The sequence below is a fragment of the Heterodontus francisci genome, chromosome 25 (genome assembly GCF_036365525.1).
Source record: "Heterodontus francisci isolate sHetFra1 chromosome 25, sHetFra1.hap1, whole genome shotgun sequence".
In the NCBI taxonomy this organism is placed as follows: domain Eukaryota; kingdom Metazoa; phylum Chordata; class Chondrichthyes; order Heterodontiformes; family Heterodontidae; genus Heterodontus; species Heterodontus francisci.
The window spans coordinates 19,829,293-19,856,584 of NC_090395.1; the positions used below are offsets into that span (position 1 = coordinate 19,829,293).

At 42.2% G+C, this 27,292-nt stretch overlaps 1 protein-coding gene across 2 annotated transcripts in view; it reads right to left on the reverse strand.

The window, feature by feature from the left end:
* LOC137383776 (cryptochrome-1-like) overlaps positions 1-3,456 on the reverse strand; it is a 70,466-nt gene extending 67,010 nt beyond the window's left edge. Inside the window, exon 1 of one of the 2 annotated variants that reach the window (XM_068056958.1) lies at positions 3,160-3,456. In XM_068056958.1, the coding sequence (XP_067913059.1) occupies positions 3,160-3,317 (158 nt within the window). In that variant the 5' untranslated portion in view covers positions 3,318-3,456. The remainder of the gene's footprint in view (positions 1-3,159) is intronic. The other variant, XM_068056957.1, reaches the window with a different exon arrangement.
* Positions 3,457-27,292: the final 23,836 nt, after the last annotated feature.

The window sequence follows — 27,292 nt, forward strand, 5'->3', positions numbered from 1 at the left end:
AATTCAGAGAGATTTTCTTCTACAAATTAATGCATAATATTGCAATACTTTTGATAACATTACAGACTACAGATATAGGGATAATGGAACAGACTACTTGGAACTGTGCGTCTTTTCCTGTCCGATAGTCATACAATTCCCCTTTAATCTTGAGCGAACGAATCATATTTTCCACAGATTTATTATACAATAGTCCCAGTTTAACATGCACTGATTCCACAGTAATGGCCAGTATAACATATGGTCATAATGACAGCTGGTTTGGTTTGGCTAGTGCTTTAAATAAAAAACGTCCTTATACAGTAGCTTTTCACGCAACAAGGCATGCTACACGGGAATCAGAAACAAAACAGTGTGGGAGAAAAAGCATGCAGGTGAGTGTTTCAAGAGACGTTGGAAGGGAGCTAAGCAGAAATTTCGGAAAAGAGTTCCAGAGGGCAGGTGCAGAGTGGATCATGGTACATTGAGTGAAATTATACAGCAAAATGAAATGAACATGCTGGAGGCGTTGGAGAAAAATATCATTGAGAACAGGGTGACAGGATAAGTGAGAAGAGGTCGGGAAGAGTTGATGTTGAGAGGATGGTGAGGAAACATTGAGGAATCAAACTTCAAAGTGACAAAGACCTGGATGAGAGTTTCAACAGGGGAGGCAGAGACGTAAGTAGGCGATAGTCAGTTGTCTTGGTGATCTTATATTGCCTTCTGTACCTTTGGTATGCAGCTTGCTGCTTCTAATGATGAATCGCTTTTACCGTAGTGAGAGATTCAAAGCAGAGCAGAGCTCAAGTGATTCTAAAAGTCACGTTAACATCCTATCTCCCTTGCCCTAGGGTTGCAGCGACGCCAGAGTCCCGATCTCCAATCACGCTCCTCCTACATGCTACCCGTCTAAAATGCTTCTACCTCTGGCCATATATGGTCACTAACTCAGGCAGCTAAATAAATGAGCATTGATTTTTCTTTACATAATGTGCCGTGTCTGAAAGGTATGTTGAACTTGGCGATTATTTTTTGAAGTGACCTACTTTCAGAAAAATAGTTGCCAAATGATTCCTTTGACATGGACATTGATTGAAACTGTACAAAGGAATTACATTTTACAATTTTAGTTATTGCTGTGCTATTGACGTAGCCAGCACCGCAGGTCACTATTCAGATAGATCTGCGTCACAGCTTCACTTAAGGTGGCCTAGATCAGACACTAAACTGAATTATCCTGACACACGAGGCACTTTTATTGAGCTAACTTTCACATAAACTGAATTAAAGACATCGCAAGCTCCCCTACACCCAACCAATTAACCTCCCCACATTCGTTTCCTCTCGCTTTCCGGCGATCACGACAGTTTAACGCCGCATAATGGAGGATATATTTTTCTGCCGAAGCGGATCCCTGTCCCTTCGAGGTCAGAAAGACTAAATATTTAAGTAAACAGAAGCTCAAAAGGTAATTCAGAGTTCGTTTAGTCAGGGTTGGTAACAGGCTGGACATTATAACATGTAAAATATTTTATGCTGCTGGATAGCTTCTCTAGACGCATTCACAACGACTGGCTTTTTACATAAAGATTCTTGAATTAATAAGATGGAAAAGTAGCTCAGAATAAGTTTATCATTGAATAAGTAGGACATGCATGTGCACAAACCAATTTTGGTGCAGCCTCTCCTGGTTTCACATTGTCCGTTCCTGTGCTGACAACGTATTATCCTTCCAAGTGAAGATCTGGATCCCATTTACACTATAAAGTTTGCTTTTATATACATGTTTCAATAGACATGGTCTGTTGAGTTAACAAAGGTTAGTTCCTATCAAGCTGTAGATCAGAACCCTGGCTTTTTGTAGGAATTAAGAATTGTCACGGTTCTGCTATTGAGTGTTTCTGGACTGCTCCTCTGTGCAAATAACTGCCTTAGTTTCTTTATACTTTTTTAAAAAGTTGACAAAAAATATGCATTTGACAGCGTGCAAAGATATCTGAAGTGTGGCAGATAGGATATGCACTTCTATGTCAAAAACAGACCTTTTGGAGAGTCCAAGGCTATTGTATTTTATAATAGTGGCGTCAGCAGCAAAATGCAATGGGCAAGTGTTGCAAGAACTCGAGTGTGCCGCTTACAGGAGGTGCACACTAGATATACAAGGCTTTTAATATTCACAATTTCCTGTCGCTTTGTTCATGACGAATTGGGGACAAGGAATGTCCATGTAGGCATAATCAGGTCTACTGACTTAAAGACTGAACTGGTATAAAAGTATAAAGAAACGAAGGCAGTTATTTGCACAAGGGGCGGCGCAGTGGTTAGCACCGCAGCCTCACAGCTCCAGGGACCCAGGTTCGATTCTGGGTACTGCCTGTGTGGAGTTTGCAAGTTCTCCCTGTGTCTGCGTGTAGGATTAGTATAAATGGGTGGTTGATGGTCGGCACAGACTCGGTGGGCCGAAGGGCCTGTTTCAGTGCTGTATCTCTAAAACTAAAAACAAAGTACATTTAACCACCCAGTAGCGTTTAAAGGTTATCTTTAAATCAATAAGCCTGCACTTTTGGACCTGTTGCAGACTACTTTGCAATTGATACACTTGATATAAAACATTACTATAGTAGATCCTTTGTGAATTGCAAGAACTTTTGTGTTACTCTGTAAAATCAGTTTATTAAATTTCCAAGTTTTATGGCATCTGCAAACTTTGAAACTATGCCCTGTAAACCCAGGTCCAGGTCATTTAGATCATAAACAATGGTCCTAAATGCTGACCCCGAGGGAACACTATTGTGCACCAGTCTGAAAAACATTCACCACTACCGTTTTCTGCCCCTTAACCAATTCCATATTTACACAGCCACTGTTCTTTTAATCTCATCATCTTTAATTATGCTGTTTCCCCCAAATCTTATACATTCCTTTTTTTTAAAGAAAAAATACAACAATTCATGTTGAGATGTACAGCTTGAATGAAGTGCTTTGTAGATTCAAGTCGTTGTTTACGTGCGAAGCTCAGGCTGAGCTGTACTACTTACAGGTTACATAACTGACCCCAATACAAGCTGTTCTCTACACAATTCTCATTTACTGCACCGTAACTGACGCTAATCCACTCTGCCCCCAGTAAGCAATCCATCTGTTCTGCAATATGAATAAAATAGACAACATTCTTACCTCCAGCGGTTAACACCAACGTTGGACGAGCCAGCGAACCAGGGATCGAGGATGTAGACGCAGCGGACTGTGCTAGCGCCCCGCAGAGCCTCCCTCAGTGCCGGATTGCCGTGCAGACGGAGCCCCTTGCGAAACCAGTGGATGGAGTGGGTCTCCATGTCGATGGGCGAACGCTGCTGTCCCGGGAGCTGACACTGACACTAGCGGCGGCAGCAGAACAACGCCATTCCCGCGCAGCCTCCAGCGCAGGCGCACTCGCACCTGCAGCTCGCGCTGTGGCAGTTGGAGTTTACATTCATCACCTCGCGCGGGCTCCGCAGCACGAGCTCCTTCCACCCCTTCCCAACCTCTGATTGGCCGATGCGCACGAATCCGCCCCCACGTTGCCCCGCCCCCTAGTTAAAAGCCTGACTCAGCGGTGGGCATCTCCGCAGTGTGAGCGGTTTAGGTTGTGGGTTGGATGTGAAATGTATCGTACTTAGAGAGCAAGCGGGCATCATATTCCCCGCAGTTTAGTATATAATCCGTGCAACATCTTGGCAATAGAGCACGTGTAATTCCCAAAGTGATCTTATATTATAATATTAGGGTGTTGCCCAAATGACCTGCACCACTTAAAGACCTTACCCTGTGCTGATGCTATCCAGGTCAACATTTGGGCTCTTCCCTCCCCTAACACCCTCACAGGAAAGGCCTTGATTGTTGCAATGCTAAGGTTCCACCATAAACTCTTAGGATTGAGCAGAGTAATCAACTTCTGGGATAATAAAAGCAAAATACTGCAGATGCTGGAAATCTGAAATAAAAACAAGAAATGCTGGAACCACTCAGCAGGTCTGGCAGCATCTGTGGAAAGAGAAGCAGAGTTTCGGGTCAGTGAGTTTCGGGTGAGTTCCGAAGAAGGGTCACTGACCCGAAACGTTAAATCAACTTCTGGGCATTGGCCCCACCTGATATATTACTGACGCTATGTGATTTAGGAGTTACCCAGCAATCGGCATCACTGATAGTGTCCTGAGAACTATTGCCACCACAACCAGCCCTGCATTGCACTGTCAGCATGTTTGCAGTCAGCAGTTGGGACTATACTCTCTTAAACATCCATTGAGAGTTAGTTACTGAAGCTGTGACCATTTTTTGAGTTCTCGGTCACGGTGAGTCCTACCCACCACACTGTACCACAGGGCAACAACATGTCGATGTTGGCTAAATGACTTTCAGAGAACTGAGTGACACGCATAGATCATTCTTCCCTCAGGGTGAGGCAAACTAACTCTAGAAAATGGTTTATTTTGATATCCATTGAGAGAAGGCCCAGACAAAACCTTAGCTAGATCCAGTCCTGCAAGGCTGACAGCAAGAGACTCTACCTAAGAAGACCAGGATGGAAAGACAAACAAGTGCCCAGTCTGCTGAATCAGGTAACCCTAGATAGGTTGAGACACCAGCAATTCAGTGGAATTGGGGCCACAAAGAGGTTTTCCAGTTTATAAAGTCATAATGGACATTGAGGAGAAGCACCTCTTGAAATACAAACATAGAGTCAATGTTATCCAAAAACTAGTCTGATATTGTAACATCAGAGCCCAGGTTTTTGGGAACAAAACCCCCATTCTGGGTATGGTGACTAATTCAGATACCACATGTTAATGTGAGAGTTAAGTTAATCAGTAACAATGTATGTTTACTATAATAAAGCAAAGCATCAGATGCTGGTTCTGGGTAATGGTCAATAGGTCATTAACCGTTCAATAGTAACGCAGTTATGTCTCTTTTGGTGCTGGATTCTAAGCTTGGTGAAACCTGGAAGGGGACCTGTATCACAAATTCAAGATTTACCCAATCTTTCCTAACACCCAAGTACCTGCTGCCCTCCTTTAGCGTGTGGTGATTTTCTGGACCAGACCTCATGGGCAAGCCATGTAAATACTGGGAAAAAGCATTATACTTGAGAGTATATCAAATTAAAGCTAGGGTTAGAAACCATCATTGCCAATGCATTGCTGATAGCAGGAACCACAATTGACAATGTGGTTGCAATTGGCCGTGTCTATTTCATTTTGTAGGTTGTCAATATTCAATGCATTAAACCTATGTAGTACCTACGCACACCCCATCCTATGCTATACAAATGGCACTCCCCCAGTAGAATGCTGCCTGTTAATTTTGTCTCAGTACTACACTGACATGTAGATTATGTGCTCAAATCCTGTAAAGTACTATGACTTCTGACTCACTTGAGTGCTGCTACTAAGCCAATATGACTGTATACATAAGGTGGCACAGTGGCACGGGACCTTGTATATTATGTTAGTTACCAACTGTAGTCCCAGCACGATGCTGTCACCAGGACCTGGACCAAGCTGTTGCCACAGATACTTTTGCAGATCTGGCTCTACCCGCTTCCAGTGACTCTATTTCCCATAGCCTGCTGGGTCTCTGGCTGAGAGATCAATCAAAGTATATGCATCCAATTGAGTGGAGAACTATGTTTTCAGTCTTTACCCATATATGGTTTATGATATGGTCCAGTTGGATCATGGGAGGCTCTTGATGGATATGCTGCTGATAAATATCCAAAAAATCTTCTATCGTCAGTGGGAATTGAGTAAGTCCAAATTAAGAAAAGGATGAGTTTTAATCATGATGCTATGCATTTCCCCCCCAAAAATCAGGAAGATCTCCTTCATCCTGGGTTTCATAGGATCATAGGAAATAGGAGCAGGAGTAGGCCATTTGGCCCATCGAGCCTGCTCCGCCATTCAAACAAATCATGGCTGATCATCTACCTCTGCCATTTTTCTCCACTTTCCCCATTTACCTCAATATTGCAGTATTCAGTAATCTATCGATTTCTGTCTTGAACATGCTCAATGATTGAGCTTCCACAGTCCCCTGGGGTAGATAATTCCACAGATTCACCACCCTCTGAGTAAAGAAATTTCTCCTCATCTTAGCCTTAAATGGCCTGCCTCTTATTTTGAGACTGTGTCCCCTTGTTCTAGATTCACCAGCCAGAGGAGAGACATCTATGCAGATCTATTCTGTCACACCCTGTAAGAATTTTGCAGGTTTCAATGAGATCACTTCTCATTCTTTGAAACTCTAGAGAATACAGGCCCAGTTTCTGCAATCTCTCCTCATAAGACAATCCCTTCATCCCAGGGATTAGTCTGGTGAACCTCCGTTGTACTCCCTCTGTGGAAATTATATCCTTCCTTAGATAAGGAGACCAAAACTATACACAATACTCCAGGTGCAGTCCTCCAAGGCTTTCTACAATTGAAACAATACATCTTTATTCCTGTACTCAAATCCCCTTGCAATGAAGGCCAACATACCATTTGCTTCTTAAATGCTTTCTGCAACTGCATACTAGCTTTTAGTGACTCATGAACAAGAATACCCAGGTCTCTTTGGACATCAATATTTCCTAACCTTTCAGCATTTAAGAAATACTCTGCCTTTCTATTTTTTCTACCAAAGTGCATCACTTCACATTGATTCGCATTATATTCCATCTGCCATGTTCTTGCCCATTCACTTAGCCTGTCCAAATCCCCTTGAAGCCTCCTTGCATTTTCCTCACAACATACATTTTCTCCTAGTTTTGTGTCATCTGCAATTTTGGAAATATTACAATTGGTCCCAATATCCAAATCATTTATATAGATTGTAAACAGCTGTGGCCCAAGCATTGATCCTTGCAATGCCCCACTAGTATCAGACTGCCATCCTGAGACCCATTTATTCCTACTCTCTGCTTTCTGTCTGTTAACCAATTTTCAATCCATTGCAGTATATTACCCCCAATCCCATGTGCTCTACTTTTGTTTACTAACCTCCTGTGTGGGATCTTATCAAATGCCTTCTGAAAATCCAAATACACATATCCACTGGTTCTCCTTTATTTATGCTACAAGAGTGGCGCAGTGGATAGCACTGCAGCCTCATAGCTCCAGCAACCCGGGTTTGGTTCTGGGTACTGCCTGTGCAGAGTTTGCAAGTTCTCCCTGTGACCGAGTGGATTTCCTCTGGGTGCTCCGGTTTCCTCCCCCATGCCAAAGACTTGTAGGTTGGTAGGTAAATTGCCTCTAGTGTAGGTAGGTGGTAGGAGAATTGAGGGAAGGTGGGGATGTAAGAGGGAAAATGGGATTAATGTAGGATTCGTATAAATGGGCAGTTGATGATCGGTGTGGATCTGTTGGGCCGAAGGGCCTGTTTCGGTTTTGTATCTCTCTATGACTCTAAGTAGCATCCTTAAAACCTCCAACAGGTTTGTCAAACATGATTTCCCTTTCACAAATCCATGTTGCCCAATCATATTATTATTTTCCAAGTCTCCAGTTATCTCATCCTTTATAATAGATTCTAACGTTTCCCCTACTATTGACATAAAGCTAATAGTTCTGCAGTTCTCTGTTTTCTCTCTCGCTCCCTTCTTAAATAGTGGGGTTACATTTACTACTTTCCAATCTGCAGGAACCTTTACAGAATCTATAGAAGTTTGAAAGATAATCACCAATGCATCCACTATCTCGATAGCCACTTACTTCAATGCTCTGGGATGTAGCTCATCTAGTCCAGGGGATTTATCAACTTTCAATCCAATTAATTTTTTGAGTACTACCTCTTTATTGATACTAATTCCTTTCAGTTCCTCATTTTTACAAGTCCCTTGGGTCCTGAATATTTCTGGTAGATTTTATGTGTCTTCCTTTGTGAAGACAGACACAAAGTAATTGTTTAGTCTGTCTGCCATTTCTTCATTCTCCAGCACAAACTTCCCTGTCTCTGCCTTCAATGGACCCACATTCGTCCTTGCTAATCGTTTACTTTTCACATACCTGAAGAAGCTTTTACAGTCTGCCTCTATGTTTCTAGCTAGCTTACATTCATAATCTCTTTTCCCTTTATCAGTTTCTTGGTCCTCCTTTGTTGGACTCTAAGTTGCTCCCAATCCTCAGGCTTACCACTTTTTCTGATGACCTTGTAAGCCACTTCCTTTGATCTAATGCAGTCCTTAACATCTTCTGTTAGCCATGGTTGATTCACCTTTCCTGTTGGGTTTTTGTGTCTTCAAGGAATGTATATTTGTTGTAAATCATGTAATGCTTCTTTAAATACTAGCCATTGCCTGTCTACTGTCATGAAAATGACACCTGCCAAAATGGGACATATTAGTTTTAAACTGTTACTGGACTGAAAAAAATGGCTTAGCTGAAAAGACCATGTAAACATGGCTGCACATTTTGCACTCTAAAAGACAGTTGAAAGAGAGACAATGGAACTTCTCACTGATTCAATTAACAAAGATTGTTCTGGGCAACAAAGATGATCCACATCTTGTCTGTGCAAGAGACAACACCCCCCCTGCCCCCCCCCACCTCCACTGAGAGCTTTGAAATCCACAAACCACAGAAAAGCCTGTTCCAAATAAAGAACTAGTCATATGACTAACCTGCTGACCAACTTGGAGTTGTTTGAATTGTGCTCACAGAACAGTTTGAGAAGAGACTGCAATTTGAAGACAACAGAGAAGGAATTTCTCTGCCTGTCTCCCTCTCTCTCTCTCTCACACGAAGTTCCAGGGATCCAGGAAGCCACTCAAACGTCAAGAGAGAAGACTCCGGCAGCAGTTTGAAAGTGTGTACTGGGTCCCAACGCAAACTACAAGACAACTGCAATCAAAGACTTTACATCAAACCCAAAAGCCAGTGACTGAATTATAGCTATTACTTTAAACCTTTCCCCTCCTTTCTCCTCCTCTGTCTCTATTTGCGTGTGTGTTTATCGCGTATGCATGCTAGCGTGGTCACATCGCTTATTTCTAGTAGTTTTATCTAAATTAGAGTTTTAAGGTTAATAAACTTACAGCTTTCTTGTTTAAATCTAAGAAAACCTGTCTGGTTGATTTCTTTGCCATCACAGTTAGAGGGCAGTGAACAAGGATTCACTGAGGGGAAGGTAAAAACACGGTGTTTTAAAATTCAAACCCTGTTACGGCCAAACCAGGCAAAGGCTGAGAGAGGAGCCCTAGACCCCTGCCTCATCTGGTCGTAACACTACTGTCAAATCTTTTCATGTATTTTCCAAATCCACCATAGCCAACTTGACCCTCATACCTTCATAGTTTATTTGTTCATATTTAAGACCCTAGTTTCAGAATGCACTATATCTCTTTCAAACTTTAATGTAGAATCCTATCATATTGTGGTCACTATTTCCCAATGGCTCCTTTACAGCAAGATTATCAATTAGCCCTTGCTCATTGCATAATACTAAATCTAAAATCACCTAATCCCTAGTTGGTTCTTCTACATACATGGCTTCAGAAACTCATCTTGTACACACTCCACGAATTCATCCTCCACAGCATTAGTGCTAATTCGGTTTACCCAATCTATATGTAAATTGAAGCCATCCATTATTGCGGAGGTCAAACAAGGCAAAGGAGTACACAATTAATGGGAAAATACTGAGAAGTGTAGAGGAAGTGAGGGATCTTGGAGTGAATGTCCACAGATCCCTGAAGGTAGCAGGACAAATTGATAAGGTAGTTAAGAAGGCATATGGAATCCTTTCCTTTATTAGCCGAGGTATAGAATATAAGAGCAGGGAGGTGATGCTGGAACTGTATAAATCATTGGTTAAGCTACAACTTGAGTACTGTGTGCAGTTCTGGTCACCTCATTACAGAAAGGATATAATTGCATTAGAGAGGGTACAAAGGAGATTTACGAAGATGTTACCGGGACCGGAAAAATGCAACTATGAGGAAAGATTGGATAGGCTGGGGTTGTTCTCCTTCGAACAGAGAAGGCTGAGGGGAGATCTGATTGAAATGTACAAAATTTTGAGTGGCCTGGATAGAATGGAGGTGAAGGGCCTTATTTACCTTCGCAGAGAGGTCAGTGACTAGGCGGCATAGATTTAAAGTGATTGGTAGAAAAATTATAGGGGAGATGAGGAAACATTTTTTCATCTAGAGGGTGATGGTGGTCTGGAACTCATTGCCTGAAAGGGTAGTTGAGGCAGAAAGCCTCAGCTCTTTTAAAAGGAGTCTGTATATGTACCTCAAGTGCCATAATCTGCAGAGTTATGGACCAAATGCTGGAAGGTAGGATTAGAATGGGTGGATCGTTTTTCGCCCGGCACAGACATGATGGGTCAAGTGGCCTCTTTCTGTGCTGTAAACTTTCTATGATTCTATGTAGTATTGTGCATGCTACACGCCACTCTAATTTCCTGATTTATACTGTGCCCAACATTACCACTACAGTTTGGTGGCCTATAAAGAACTCGCACCAGTGTTTGCAGCCCCTTGCTGTTTCTTAGCTCCACCCAAACTTATTCTGCATCTTGCTACCCCATCTCCTTTTCCCCTCCACCTATCCCTCCTAAATGACGAATATTCCTGAATATTCAGTTCCCAGTCCTGGTCACCCTGTAACCATGACTCCGTAATGGCAATTAAATCATAGCCATTTACCCCTATTTGTGCTTTCAAACCATCTACCTTGTTGCGAATGCTGCGAGCATTGAGATAGAATGCCCTTAACTATGTCTTAACATTATTCCTCATTCCGATCCTATTTGATGTTTGTCTTCATCTTGTCTGCCTTCCAATTTCGCTTACTGCTTCTCTACTTCCTGTTACCAGTTTTGCTTCCCTGTAATCTGAACTCTCTCTTATGTTCCCAACCCCCTGACAATTTAGTTTAAACCCTCCACAACCGCACTGACAGATCTCTCTGCGAGAATGTTAGTCCCGGTCCTGCTAAGGTGCAACCCGTCCATCTTGTACAGGTCCCACCTACTCCCGAACAGATCCCAATGCCTCAGAAATCTGATGTCCTCCCTCTTGCACCAATTCTTCAGCCACATGTTAAATCGCTTAATCCTCCTAATCCTATGCTCACTAGCATGTGGCACGTTGGGTAATCTGAGATTACAGTTTTTGAGGTCCGGCTTTTTAACTTCTTTCCTAACTCCTTAACCTTTGCTTTCAGGACCTCATCCCTCTTCTTACCTATGTCATTGGTGCCAATGTGGACCACAACCTCTGGCTGTTCACCATCCCTCAGAAGAATGTCCTGCAGCTACTCTGTGACATCCTTGACCCTGGCTAGGGAAGGCAACATACCATCCTGGTATTACATCTGCGGCAGCAGAAATGCCTGTCTGTTCCTCTAACTAATGAATCCCCTATCAGTATTGCCTTTCCACTCTTCTTCCTCCCCTCCTGTGCAGCTGAGCAACCCATGGTGGCACTCCTCTGAGGAACCCTCGCCCTCACCAATATCCAAAATAGAAAACTGGTTAGCAAGCGAGATCGACTCAGAACTCCTGCACTACCTGCCTGGTTCTCTTAGACTGTCTGGCGGTCACCCATTCCCTTTCTGCCTGCACATTCTTAACCTGTAGCGTGACCACCTCCCTAAACGTGCTATCCACGTAGTTCTCTGCTTTGCGGATGCACCACAGTGACTCCAGCTGCCGCTGGAGTTCCAAAACCTGGAGCTCCAGCTTCTGCAGGCGGTGATATTTCCTGCAGATGTGTTTGTCAAGGACACATGGTGCGTCCACGACTTCCCTCATACCACAAGAGACACATTCCACTCAGCTGAACTGCCCTGCCATACCTTAGCTTTACAAATTGATTATTGTTAGTGTAATAAGCAGAATAGCTTACCAGTTACTTTGCAATCAGCTTCTTCCCCTCTACCGAAGTAAGAAACAAATAGTGGAGGCTGAAAAGGCGGAATAGAAAAGAAAGGGACAAAGGAGCACCTCCTGCCCCTTGTCACTGAACTCCCTCACACCCAAACTCACAGCTTCACACTCTGTCCAAACAGCACTTTCTAATTAGTAATCACTAATAAATTACACCAACTAAAATCTTAGTAATATTAACAATAAACAGATTCCTTAACAGGAAGTATTAGACATGGTAATGCTGACTCGAATCCTATCGGCAGCATGTTTCTATTCAACCTTGTCAAAGCAGGTTCAGTTTTCAATGTTATAACTACCAGTATAGGATACCTTGTCCATTCCTCAAGCCCCAGCCTCTTAAAGAAATGCCTATCCATTGTTGCAGCCCACTCCTGAATGCTGCACTTGCATGCCAATCTTGCACAATTGGTGCATGAAAGCTCCTTGTCAGAAGACTGCCAGATACTCATCCAGCAAGTATACCTTATATTCCCGGAGCTTCATGTTTTAGAAGTGACAGTACATCAAAGGGACTCAGTGGAAATCAATCATAAGTGCTCGCTTTAGTTATGATGAGAATGCCACAGCTCCATACATGTTTGTGGCTTTCAAAGAAACAAGAGGCGGCAGATTCAGGAGATTAGATAGGCCACAGTTAGGATATTGCATGGATTTTAGCACCTCATTATGGAAACACTATTGGAGCTAAGGAAAACATTCAAAGTAATTGACCAGGATGATACTCAGGAATGAAAGGTTACAGTTATCATGAGACTTGGATAAACTAGAGTTGTATTTATTGGAGCAGAGAGGGGTAAAAAGAATCTAATAAAAGTGTTTAAAATTATGAAAGGGCAAATACGTAAAGATTATTTCCAGTGGAAAAATTGTATAATGAGAACATAAACTTCAAATTGCGACTAGGAGCACAGCTAAAACATGCAATACATTAGCTCAAGTAACTGTTGAAGCCAAATCAATCAGTGTGTTGAAGACTGAGAAAAATGTGGCTCGAGAAGATGGCTCTGATGTAGAGTTAGCAGTAGCATAAGCATGATGGGTAAAAATGGCATCCCTCTGTGCTTTCATATCTATGATTCTACAGAGAATTTATGATTCCAAGGAACTGAGAAAATATGACGCAGCCTTCTGAAAGGTATGGATCATGAGTGGAAGTTTCAAACTCCTGGCTCAGGTATAGTGCAGGCAGATGAAAAACAAAGCTGTCCTCGCTACTCAACAATGTGTATCCACCCCAAAAACTAAGTACCTCTTACTGCATCAGTGTAACATTTATTCCAATTCCCTTTACCAACCAATTTGTAAGATTGTCAATTGGGGATAATTTTTGTCCAAGATTTAGCTTGGCTTCTTTAATTCTATCATGCAACATAAAGAGCTAAAAACCAGCACCATTCACAGAAATCATTGGAGCCTTAGGAACAAGAGTAGACAATTTAGCCCCTCCAGCCTGCTCCACCATTTGTGGCTAATCTGTGACCTAAGTCCACATATAAACACAGATATGAACATACGAATTAGGAGCAGGAGTAGGCCACTTGGCCCCTCTGGCCTGCTCTGCCATTCAACAAGATCATGGCTGATCTGATTGTAACCTCAATTCCACATTCCTGCTCCCCACCTCCACCCACCCCCCCGACAACCTTTCACCCCTTGCTCATCAAGAATCTATCTACCTTTACCTTAAAAATAGTCAAAGGCTCTGCTTCCACTGCCTTTTGAGGAAGAGAGTTCCAAAGACTCTCAACCCTCTGAGAGAAAATATTTCTCCTAATCTTTGTCCTAAATGGGTGACCCCTTATTTTTAAGTAGTGACCCCTAGTTCTAGATCCTCCCACAAGAGGAAACATCCTTTCCACATCCACCCTGTCAAGACCCCTCAGGATTTTGTATGTTTCAATCAAGTCGCCTCTTTTCCAAACTCCAGCGGATACAAGCAAAGTCTGCCCAACCTTTCCTCATAAGACAATCCTCCCATTCCAGGTATTAGTCTAGTAAACCTTCTCTGAACTATTTCCAACGCATTTACATCCTTCCTTAAATACGAAGACCAAAACTGTACACAACACTCCAGATTGTGGTCTCACCAATGCCCTGTATAACTGAAGCACAACCTCCCTACATTTGTATTCAATTCCCTTCACAATAAACAATAACATTCTATTAACTTTCCTAATTACATGCTGTACCTACATACTAACCTTTTGTGATTCATGCACTAGGACATCCAGATCCCTCTGCATCTCAGAACTCTGCAATCTCTCACCGTTTAGATTTTTTAGATTTTAGATTTAGAGATCCAGCACTGAACCAGGCCCTTCGGCCCACCGAGTCTGTGCCGACCATTAACCACCCATTTATACTAATCCTGCACTAATCCCATATTCCTACCACATCCTCACCTGTCCCTATATTCCCCTACCACCTACCTATACTAGTGACAATTTATAATGGCCAATTCACCTATCAACCTGCAAGTCTTTTGACTGTGGGAGGAAACGGGAGCACCCGGAGGAAACCCACGCAGACACAGGGAGAACTTGCAAACCCCACACAGGCAGTACCCAGATTTGAACCCGGGTCGCTGGAGCTGTGAGGCTGCGGTGCTAACCACTGCGCCACTGTGCCACCCCAATAAACAATAATAGGCTTCTTTTTATACTTCTGCCAAAATGGGCAATTTCACATTTTCACACATTGTACTCCATTTACCAGATCATTGCCACTCACTTAACTTATCTATATCCCTTTGTAGCCTCCTTATGTCCTCTTCACAACTTATTTTCCTACCTATCTTTGTGTCATCAGCAAATTTAGCAACCATACCTTCTGTCCCTTAATCCAAGTCATTTATATAAATTGTAAAAAGTTGAGGCCCCAGCACTGATCCCTGTGGCACACCACTCGTTACATCTTGCCAACCAGAAAATGATCCCTTTATGCCTCTTCTCTGTTTCTTGTTAGCTAGCCAATCTTTTATCCATGCCAATATATTACCCCCTACATCATGAGCTTTTATTTTCCACGATAACCTTTGATGTGGCACCTTATCAAATGCCATCTGGAAATCTAAGTACAGTACATCTACTGGTTCCCCTTTATCCATAGCACATGTTACTTCTTCAAAGAACTCAAGTAAATTGGTTAAACTTGATTTCCCTTTCACAAAACCATTACCTTGAATTTTTCTAAATGCCCTGCTATAACATTTTAAGAATAGCATCTGACATTTTCCCCATGACAGATATCAAGCGAACTGGCCTGTAGTTTCTTGCTTTCTGTTTCCCTCCCTTTTTGAATAAAGGAGTTACATTCACTATTTTCCAATCTAATGGAACCTTCCCCGAATCTAGGGAATTTAGGAAAATTAAAACCAATGCATCAACTATCTCACTAGCCACTTCTTTTAGGACCCTAGGATGAAGTACATCAGGACCTGGGGACTTGTCAGCCCACAGCTCCAACAATTTGCTCAGTACCACTTCCCTGGTGATTGTAATTTTCATGAGTTTCTCCCTCCCTTCCATTTCCTGATTTACAGCTATTTCAGGGATGTTACTTGTATCCTCTGTAGTGAAAACCAATGCAAACTACCTGTTCAGTTCATCTGCCATCTCCTTACTTTCCATTATTAATTCCCCAGACTCATTTTCTATAGGACCAATGCTCACTTTGTTAACACTTTTTAAAATATCTATAAAAGCTCTTACTATCTGTTTTTATATTTCTAGCTAGTTTTCTCTTGTTCTCTAATGTTTCCCTCCTTATTAATCTTTTAGTCATTCTTTGCTGTTTTTTATATTCTGTCCAATCTGCTGGCCTGCCACTCATGTTTGAGATTATATGCTTTTTCTTTAATTTTGACACAATGTTTAGCTTTTTTACTTAACCATGGATGGTGGGTCCTTCCCTTGGAATTTTTCTTTCGCGTTGGAATGTATCTATTCTGTGTATTCTGAAATATCCCCTTAATTGTCTGCCACTGCATCTCTATTGACCTATCCCTTAACCTACTTTTCCAGTTCACTTTAGCTAGCTCTGCTTTTATGCCTTCATAATTGCCCTTATTTAAGTTTAAAATACTAGTCTTAGACCCACTCTTCTCTCCATCAAACTGAATGTAAAGTTCAATCATATTATGATCGCTGCTGCCTAGGGGTGCCTTCACGATGAGGCCATTAATTAATCCTATATTGTTGCACAATACCAGGTCTAATATAGATTGCTCTCTGGTTGGCTCCAGAACATGCTGTTCTGAGAAACTATCCTGAAAATCTTCTATGAACTCCTCATTTAGGCTACCTTTGCCCATCTGATTTTTCCAGTCTATATATAGATTAAAATCCCCCATGATTATCGCCGTACCTTTCTGAAAAGCTCCCATTATTTCTTCCTTTATATTCTGTCCTACCGTATAGTTACTGTTAGGGGGCCTGTACACCACTCCCACAAGTGCCTTTATCATTTCTCTTCTCTACCTTTGCCACCTTTGCGTCATATCCCTTAATGCCTTTGATTAACAAATATCTATCAATGTTAGACTTAAAATTAGTAATTGATAATTGCCATTTGCAAAAGTGTTCCACTGTTTCTAGCTTTTCACCATTTCAAAAATACTTTGTTCTATCCTTTTTAGGTTCTAAGTAGATTATCTCACATTTGTCTACATTCTTTTGCCCATTCACTTAATCTTTGAATATCCTTGTAATTTTATGCTTCCATCTACACCGCTTATAATGCCGCCTATCTTTGTGTCATTGGCAATCTTGAATAAATCATATTGCAGCCAGACCCATTGCATTGTTAAGGCATTTATTTGGTTGGTATTTTGTTGTTTCTAGAGCAGGTCATGCCACACAATTCACATAAAAGCATTCTGTATGATTTGTCAAAATATATGTTTGACAGCCTTTTTGACTATAATAGGCAGTTGCAGGGACAGAGGGAGTCAAGAATGCGTTTTTTTGAGGAGAGGTTGTTGACAGCAGATTTGAAAATGAGAAAGAACAGCAACTGACAAAATGAAACCATTTACAATTGCAACTAGCTTGGAGACCGGAAATGGAATTTGGGTGGTCAGCAATTTAGTATGAATAGGGTCAGGAGAGCAGGAGGTAGGTCTTGTGAGCAAGATAGCTTGGCAAAGTCATGAGGAGAGATAGGAGAGAAGCTGGGGAAAGATACAGGTCATAGCTTGGCTTGGTATGCAAAGGGAAGGAAGGGATGTGCCAGAAACAGCTTAACGAATGATCTAAATCTTAGTGACAAAGAACTCCATGAACTCATCAAAGATAAAAACAAAGTGCTGGAAATACTCAGCAGGTCTGGCAGCATCTGTGGCGAGAGAAACAGAGTTAACGTTTCAGGTTGATGACCTTTCATCAGATCCGGCAAAGGTTAGAAATGTAATAGGTTTTGAGCAAGTGAAAGGTGGGGGCGGGGGAAGAAGAACAAAAGGGAAGGCCTGTGATAGGGCAGAGGGCAGGAGAGATTAAATGGCAAAGACATCATGGAACAAAAGGCAAAGGGAGTGGTAATAGTTGTAGTAAAAGACAAAGCATTTGTTGAGAGAGAGTGTTAATGGCAGAATAATAAACAGCTCTGTCCAAAAGCAAAAACATGAAAAACATGGTTTAAAAAAAAATGATCAGAATGGGGGTCATTGTCTGAAATTGTTGAATTCATCCTTGTTGGAGGCAAGGGTGGAGGTGGCAGGGGATAGGGGTTTCTGGAGATGATCAGGAGTGGAATATCCTTGAGTATTGAGCAGTTTTGGCAGAGGACAGCAGGGCCTCATACTACTTGATGTCTTCTTCTTCTTCTTTGGCCTCCTTATCTCAAGAGACAATGGGTAAGCGCCTGGAGGTGGTCAGTGGTGTGTGGAGCAGCGCCTGGATTGGCTATAAAGGCCAATTCTAGAGTGACAGGCTCTTCCACAGGTGCTGCAGAAAAATTTGTTTGTCGGGGCTGTTACACAGTTGGCTCTCCCCTTGCACTTTTGTCTTTTTTCCTGCCAACTGCTAAGTCTCTTCGACTTGCCACACTTTAGCCCTGCCTTTATGGCTGCCCGCCAGCTCAGGCGAACGCTGGCAACTGACTCCCACAACTTGTGATCAATGTCACAGGACTTCATGTCGCGTTTGCAGATGTCTTTAAAGCGGAGACATGGACGGCCGGTGGGTCTGATACCAGTGGCGAGCTCGCTGTACAATGTTTCTTTGGGGATCCTGCCATCTTCCATGCGGCTCACATGGCCAAGCCATCTCAAGCGCCGCTGACTCAGTAGTGTGTATAAGCTGGGGATGTTGGCCGCCTCGAGGACTTATGTGTTGGAGATACGTTCCTGCCACCTGATGCCAAGTATTCTCCGGAGGCAGCGAAGATGGAATGAATTGAGACGTCGCTCTTGGCTGACATACGTTGTCCAGGCCTCGCTGCCATAGAGCAAGGTACTGAGGACACAGGCTTGATACACTCGGACTTTTATGTTCCGTGTCAGTGCGCCATTTTCCCACACTCTCTTGGCCAGTCTGGACATAGCAGTGGAAGCCTTTCCCATGCACTTGTTGATTTCTGCATCTAGAGACAGGTTACTGATGATAGTTGAGCCTAGGTAGGTGAATTCTTGAACCAATTCCAGAGCGTGGTCGGTAATATTGATGGATGGAGCATTTCTGACGTCCTGCCCCATGATGTTCGTTTTCTTGAGGCTGATGGTTAGGCCAAATTCATTGCAGGCAGCCGCAAACCTGTCACAGTGTGGCTTTCGTGCAGAGAGATCGACCGTTGACATGCTGTTCTCCCTTTGTCAGATACAGGAGAAATGCCGCGAACAACAGATGCCCCTCTACATTACTACTTGATGTAGTCTAGCAAAATCTAGAGATGAATGGCTGAATCAAATGTGTGCCATATATGTTCAAGGTGGTGCCACTTGATGGGGGCCATACCAGAGGGAATGACCAGGGTGACAGAAAGTAAGAGTTTTTTACTGGGTACAAGGGCATTAAACGCAGAGGTGAAGGAGTGATTGACTAGATGAGTAGTTTCAGAAATATTGTGGTGAATGCATGCTAGACTCAGCATGAAGGAGTTTGAAAACACTGTTGTATGTGACTTGGGGGAAGAGCTGTTTCCAGGGACAGGCGCAGAAAGAAATGGTTTCAGAAGCGGAATGTGAGTGGTGAAGCATACAAGGAACTGATCAGAAATTACCTTGTCTGTGATTGAGACAAAGGACATAGAGAGGCCATATGAGCAAGGTGGACCGTGAATATGAGTGGGAGATTTTATATGGATGGAAAAGTTAATGCAGGGCAGAAGGGCAGTGAACTCAGAGAAGAGAAAGCAAATTGAGGTGAGATGGAGGTTGAAGCCACCACAGATGAGGAGTTTCTCAGTGCAGAGTCTGAGGGAGGGAAGGAGTGAGAATATTGGTGAGAAATTCTGAGTGGGGCTTGGATGGGGGTGGGAGGGTAGTGAATGAGAATTTTAAAGGAGAGGTGAGAGGGGTATAACAAGGTGAGATGCTCAAAGGAGGAGAAGGTGCCAGAGAAATAGCGAAGACATGATGTTTGGTGATAGGGGCCACACCACAGTTGGCAGTTTGTGTGGGATAGGTGATGGAAGGTAAGGTCAAGCGGGGAGGTTTCAGTAAGGACAAAGTGCTGTCTCCCATTAGCCAAATTTCTGTCAAAGCCATGATAGTGCAACCATGCGCAATAAGGTCATGGATGGCAAGAGCCTTGTTTGCAAATGAACAGACTCTTTGATCTGCTGTTAGAGTCCTTGAGGGTCAGTGGTGGGAGGGATGAATGGAATGAGTGGAAAATTGGCAAGATTAGTCCCAAAGCAAGGTCAGAAAGAGAAAAGAATAGGGCAGTTGGGGTTGCTATCCACGGTTAGCACATCATTTTGTGCTGATGGCAGCCTATTAAGCACCTGGAATGCCTTCTTATTGCTGTAAAGGGTTTATTTAACAAGGGTGGTCTTGAAACAGTTTTATTAACATGCTCTACTTTTCTACATTTTACTTTATTTTCTATCCTTAATGGTCTGCTGAATTAAATTAGCAGCAGGGAGACCTACATACAAGTCTGGGCATAGAACAGCTTTAATTAACATGCATTACTTTATAGTTTCCTAGGCTAGCTAAACCTATACTCCTGCCAAATGAAATGACGTGGATAGTTTTACAGCCTGTACTAATTCCACTTTTTGTTCAGTACGTGTGCTGAACTTGATTTCCTGCTGGCTTTTTCTGATTGGCTGGGCCTTGCCATTTTCTTTAGTGTACCAAGATCGACAGCTTGGAATCTAAGGAGTGGGAGCTGAGCACATTCTAATCAAGACTTTCTAACTGATTCTCCTAAGTTGGCTTGAAATGCATCTGCATAGAATTAAATAGAATGTACAGCATAAAAACAGGCCAATCAACCTAACAGGACCATGCCGGTATTTATGTTCCAAGTGAACCTCATTCCACCCCTCTTCATATCACCCTATCAAGATAATCTTCTGTTCCTTTCTCCCCCATATGTTTATCTAGCGTCCCATTAAGTGCATCAATGCTTTTGCCTCAACTAATTCCTGTGAGTTCCACGTTTTAATAACATGAGGTAAAGTAGTTTCAATTGTATTCTCTGTTGGATTTATTAGTGTTTAGGCCATAGTTTAGGTGTCCCCAGCATTGGAAACGTCTTCTCAATGGCTATCCTATCAAATCCTTTCATCATGTTGAAAGACCTCTGCCAAGTCACCACTTTGCCTTCTGAGCCTTATGTAGAGAAAAGAGCCCCGGCCTGCTTAGCCTTTCCTGATGGGTATGTACTGAATATATGGGCATTGTCCCTTTAAACAAAATATTGGGCTGCATTAGCTCATTCCTTTGTTTAAAATTCTGATGTGAATTGGCTGTCTTTGTAGAAGTGACACAAGCAGCCCTTTGTTACAAAAGTGCTTCTGTTTTGTTAAAAATATTTTTTGAGGATTCATAGTCAAACTGAAGAAATGTTGGGCCAGTTTTTTTTCAAAAGGGTCATCAAGAGGACAGTGAAAGGACTTGTTTGACAACAACATTTACCGGTTGTCACATGATTCATGTTAAAAATAGAACAGAAACCCTGGTTTCTGGGGATGATGTGTGCAGAGAAGTGACGAGTCAGAAGGTGGACTTTCTGTTTCTGGCTTCAGTTTTGAATTGTTTGGAGTTGGGAATGAACTGTTTAAAAGGGGTTAGAGTTTTTTTAAAAAACTGAAGGACAGAACCCCAACTCAGCCTAGCCTGTTCCATCTCTTTAAAAAGCCTTTAAAAGAAGAGAACCTCCAAGGAGAGAAGAGAATTCCCAAGGAAGGAGAGAAGACCACAACCCCGCTCAGTTTTCCAGCACACCTCTAAAAGACCCTGAGAAGTCCACTGTGTCAACTCATCTCATCTCCTGTCTTTGAAGAAAAGCCTGGTAAATTAATTCTCAACGCCACCTAAAAAGAACTGTTCTAAAAGATCTCAATGATTCGTATATGTATACTTGGAGGCCAGACTGTATGCCAGTTTTGGAACATAACATATCTCATCTGCTGTTTCTTCACGAACGAACAAGTATTCAGTCCAAGTGTTTTTTTTGTCTGTAACAGAGCTCTAAACAAAAATCCCTGTTGTGGGTTGTGGGTGTGTATGTGTGTGTGCACGTGTGGCTAAGGTAAAAATGAACTTTAATATTTCAATCTGTGTTTATGCTTTACTTCATTACTGGTTAAGACTTGTTTTTACAATAAACTGATAATTACTTGTATTTCCTTCAATTTAGTAAACTGTATTCGCTGCTCACAATGTGGCCTCTATATTGGACAGACTAAATGCAGATTGGATAACCGCTTTGCAGAACACCTCCACTCAGTCCGAATGCATGACCCCGAGCTTCTGGTCGCTTGCCATTTCAACACCCCACCCCCCTCCCACCCCCAACCACTCTCATGCCAACATTTCTGTCTTTGGCCTGCTCTAGTGTTCCAGTGCACATCAACGCAAGCTCAAGAGGCAGCACCTGCTCTTTCAATTAGGCACGCTATAGCCTTGCGGACTGAACATTGACTTCAATAACTTCAGAGCATGACTGGCCATTTTTAATATATTTTTATATTTTTTGTTTTATTTTATTTTTTAACCATGTTCCTGTTTTTCATGTAGACAGAGCTGCTCATTATTCCGCTATTAACACTGTCTGGCCTAATGCTTTGTCTTTCACCACAAGCATTAACACACTCTTTGCCTTTGTCCCAGGACAGATTTGTTATTTAATCTCTCCTGTCCTCTGCCCTATCACACACCTCCTCTTTTTTTCTCTTTCCCACCACCCCCCACCCCGCTCCCCCTCCGACCCCCCCTTCACTTGCTTAAAACCTAATTCTTTTCTAACCTTTGCCAATTCTGATGAAAGGTCATAGACCTGAAACGTTAACTCTGCTTCTCTCTCCACAGGGCAGCACAGTGGCGCAGTGGTTAGCACCGCAGCCTCGCAGCTCCAGTGACCCAGGTTCAATTCTGTGTACTGCCTGTGTGGAGTTTGCAAGTTCTCCCTGTGTCTGTGTGGGTTTCCTCTGGGTGCTCTGGTTTCTTCCCTTATGCCAAAGACTTGCAGGTTGATAGGTAAATTGGCCATTATAAAATTGCCCCTAGTATAGGTAGGTGGTAGGGAAATATAGGGACAGGTGGGGATGTGGTAGGAATATGGAATTAGTGTAGGACTGGTATAAATGGGTGGTTGATGGTCGGCACAGACTCGGTGGGCTGAAGGACCTGTTTCAGTGCTGTATCTCTAAATAAAATAAATAAATAGATGCTGCCTAACCTGCTGAGTATTTCCAGTTTTTATTTCAGATTTCCAGCAGCTGCAGTAGTTTGCTTTTATGATTTTGTTGTTTATTCAAGAAACCTGGTTGGTGTGTTTTATTCTGGGGAAAAATAGAGTACATGATTGACCATATCGATAAGTGGGAACATTTAAGTATATGTTGTGACCTGTGGAGAAGTGGGACTAGAATAGACAGTGCACTCCTCCCGCCTCAGTCATATATCCTTCAACGAATAGAAGAAAGATTTAAACACAAGTGAGGTAAAACAGCATTAGTCCAGTAACGAGCTTTCATTCCCTAACCTCAATCTACATCACTAGATCTGCATACATTATCTTTTGTTTTCCAATCACTGACAAAAACATGAAGATATATTAAAATCTGATTTCAGGGATCCCACGTCATGCCTGATCATTTAAATCACTAATACTGCAGATGAGAAAAGAAATGTGACTTTTATTTAAAAACACTGTGAGTGACATTTTAAACAGATGATTGAATTAATCATGGCTTGTAGATGAAGGCAATGCCTGAACTTGTTAATAATTATAGAGTGCTTTACAGACAATACTGAATCTGATTCATCTTTTATCAGAGCAGTTCCTCTGGTTCTGTGAAGTGAGCTGATGCTGCTTTATACTCTTGTTTTTCTCATGAAAATAGGTCATTCATTGCTTTGAAGTGGAAGTATAAGTGGAAAAAAAAAGACAAGCAGACAAAACTTTTCCTTTCCGGTGACTGGTGATGGTGATACTTATGGTGATACAAAACCTCGACTGTGATAACACAGAGCCTTTTGTACCATCTGTGGTGTTGTTGCAGTCTTGATTTTAATTGACACGATTGTTCAGATAAATTTTAATTCGACAAATCAAATTGTGTCAATGATTTTATTACATTGTATGGCAAGATAGCCAAAGGGCACAGGAAGAATTAATGAGATTACTTCAGCTACCATCATCTAGTAGATCCACCAATTAAATCAGATGCACGATGACTGTGGCTCAGTGTTACCACTCTCACCTCTGAGTCAGAAGATTGTGGATTCAAGTCCCACTCCAGAGTCTTGAGTACAGAATTTAGGAGGACTCTTCAATTCAGTACTTAGTGAGTGCTGTACTGGTGGAGGTATCGTCTTTCACGTGAAACATTAATTTGGTGCCCTGGCTGCCCTTTCAGGTGGATGTAAAAAAAATCCCATGTCTTTATTTTGAAGAAGAGTAGGAGACTACCCATGATACCCTTTGACTCCCTTGTTTGTCAAGAATCTGTCCACCCATGCTTTGAAAACGTTCAATGACCTTGCCTTCCACAGACTCACGACCCTCTGAGAAAAAAGTTCTCCTCATCTCTGTCTTAAATGGGACACCCCTTATTTTTAAACTGTGCCCCCTAGTTTTAGTCTCTCCCACAAGGAGAAACATCCTTTCACCATCTACTCTGTCAAGTCTCCTCAGGATCTTGTGTTTCAATAAGATCACCTCTCATCCTTCTAAACACCAACCTGTCCAACCTTTCCTCATAAGATAACCCTCTCATCCCAGGAATGAGTCAAATGAATCTTCTCTGAACTGCTTCCAATGCAATTATATCCCTTCTTAAGTGAGGAGACCAAAACTGTACACAATATTCTAGATGTGGTCTCACCAATGCCCTATACAACTGTAGCAAAACTTATTTACTTTTATATTCCATTCCCCTTGCAATAAACAACAACATTGCATTTGCCTTCTTAATCACTTGCTGTACTTGCATACTAACTTTTTGTGTTTCGTGTACTAGGACACCCAGATCCCTCTGCATCTCAGAGTTCTGCAATCTCTCTCCATTTAAATAATATGTTGCTTTTCTATTTTTCTGGCCAAAATGGACAAGTTCACACTTTCCCACATTATACTGCATCTGCCAAATCGTTTCCCACTCACTTAACCTATTTATATTCCTTTGCAGACCCGTTATGTCCTCTTCACAACTTACTCTCCTACTTATTTGTGTCATCTACAAATTTAGCAACCATACATTCTGTCCCTTCATCCAAGTCATTGATATAGATTGTAAATAGTTGAGGCCCTAGCATTGATCCCTTTGGCACTCCACTAGTTACAGCTTGCTAACCTGAAAATGACCCATTTATGCCTACTCTCTGTTTCCTGTTAGCTAACCAATCCTCTATCCATGCTAATATGTTAACCCCTATCCCATGGGCTCTTATTTTGTTTAGTAACCTTTGATGAAGCATTGTGAACTGTGAGGAGGAAAGTGTAGAACTTCAAAAGGACATAGACAAGTTGGTGGAATGGGCAGACAGGTGGCAGATGAAGTTCAATGCAGAGAAATGTGAAGTGATTCATTTTGTGTAGGAAGAACATGAAGAGACAATATAGAATAAAGGGTACAATTCTAAAGGGGGTGCAGGAGCAGAGGGACCTAGGTGTATATGTGGATAAGTCATCGATGGTGACAGGACAGGTTGACAGAGCAGTTAATAAAGCATACACTATCATGGGCCTTATTAATAGGAGCATAGAGTACAAGAGCAAGGAAGTTATGTTGAACTTGTATAAGACTCTAGTTCGGCCTCAGCTGGAATATTGCATCCAATTCTGAGCACCGCACTTGAGGAAAGGTGTGAGGGCATTGGAGAGAGTACAGAAAAGATTTGAGAATAGTTCCAGGAATGAGGAATTTCAGTTATGAATATAGATTGGAGAAGTTAGGACTGTTTTCCTGGCAGAAGAGAAGGCTGAGAGGTGATTTGATAGAGGTATTCAAAATTATGAGGGGCCTGGACAGAGTAGATAGGGAGAAATTTAAGGGCGGCACAGTGGTGCAGTGGTTAGCACCGCAGCCTCACAGCTCCAGGGACCCGGGTTCGATTCCGGGTACTACCTGTGTGGAGTTTGCAAGTTCTCCCTGTGTCTGCGTGGGTTTTCTCCGGGTGCTCCGGTTTCCTCCCACAAGCCAAAAGACTTGCAGGTTGATAGGTAAATTGGCCATTATAAATTGTCACTAGTATAGGTAGGTGGTAGGGAAATATAGGGACAGGTGGGGAGGTTTGGTAGGAATATGGGATTAGTGTAGGATTAGTATAAATGGGTGGTTGATGTTCGGCACAGACTCGGTGGGCCGAAGGGCCTGTTTCAGTGCTGTATCTCTAATCTAATCTAAAATTGTTTCCACTCATGAAAGGATAGAGAATGAGAGAGAACAGATTTAAAGTATTTAAAGTATTTGGTAAGAGAAGCAAAAGTGTTGTGAGGAAAAAATTCTTCACGCAGCGAGTGGTTAAGGTCTGGAATGCACTGCCTGAGAACGTGGTGGAGGCAGGTTCAACTGAAGCATTCAAAAGGGAATTAGACAGTTATATGAAAAGGAAGAATGTGCAGGGTAATGGGGAGAAGGCAGGGGAATGGAACTGAGGGAGTTACTCTTTCAGAGAGCTGGTGCGAACACGATGGGCCAAATGTGCTGTAATGATTCTGTGATTCTGCGATGTGGCACCTTGTCAGATGCCTTCTGGAAATCCAAGTACACCATATCCACAGGTTCCCCTTTATCCATGTTGCTTCTTACTTCCTCAAAGAACTCCAATAAATTAGTTAAACACGATTTCCTTTCACCAAAGCATGTTGACTCTGCCTGATTGCGTTGAGATATTCTAACTGACCTGCTGTAACCTCATTAATAGATTTCAGCATTTTCCCTATGACAGATGTTAAGTGAACTGGCCTGTAGTTTCCTGCTTTCTGTCTTCCTCCTTTCTTGAATAGCAGAATTACATTTGCTATCTTCTAATTTGATGGGACCTTTCCAGAATCTGGGGAATTTTGGAAAATTAAAATCAATTCAGCCACTAACTCAGCAGCCACTTCTTTTAAGACCCTAGGATGACGTCCATCAGGACCTGGGACTTGTCAGCCTTTAGTTCTAATAGTTTTCTCAGTACCCTTTCCCTGGTGCTGGTAGTTGTTTCAAGTTCCTCCCTCCCTTTCAACTCTTGATTCACAATTATTTCTGGTATGTTAGTTGTATCCTCTACAGTGAAGACAGATGCAAAAATTCTGTTCAATTCCTCCATTACTAACTCCGCAGAAACTCTCTCTCTCTTGAGGACCAACTTTACTTGCTGTTTTCCTTTTTAGATACCTGTGGAAATTCTTACTATCCGTTTTTATATTTCTAACTAGCTTTCTCTCATACTCTAATTTCTCTCATTATTCTTTTCGACATTCTTTGTTGTTTTTATATTCTGCCCAATCTTCTAACCTGCCACAACTCTTCGCTGAATTGTATGTTTTTTCTTTCAATTTGATACTACCTTTAACTTCCTTCGTTAGCCACGCATGGTGCGTCCTTCCCCTAGAATGTTTCTTTCTCACTGGAATGTATCTTTGCTGAGTGTTATGGAATATCTCCTTAAATGTCTGCCACTGCATCTCTAATTTTCCAGTTTACTTTAGCCAGCTTTGTCCTCAAACTCTCATAATTACCCTTATTTAAGCTTAAAATACTAGTCTTAGATCCACTCTTCTCACCCTCAAAC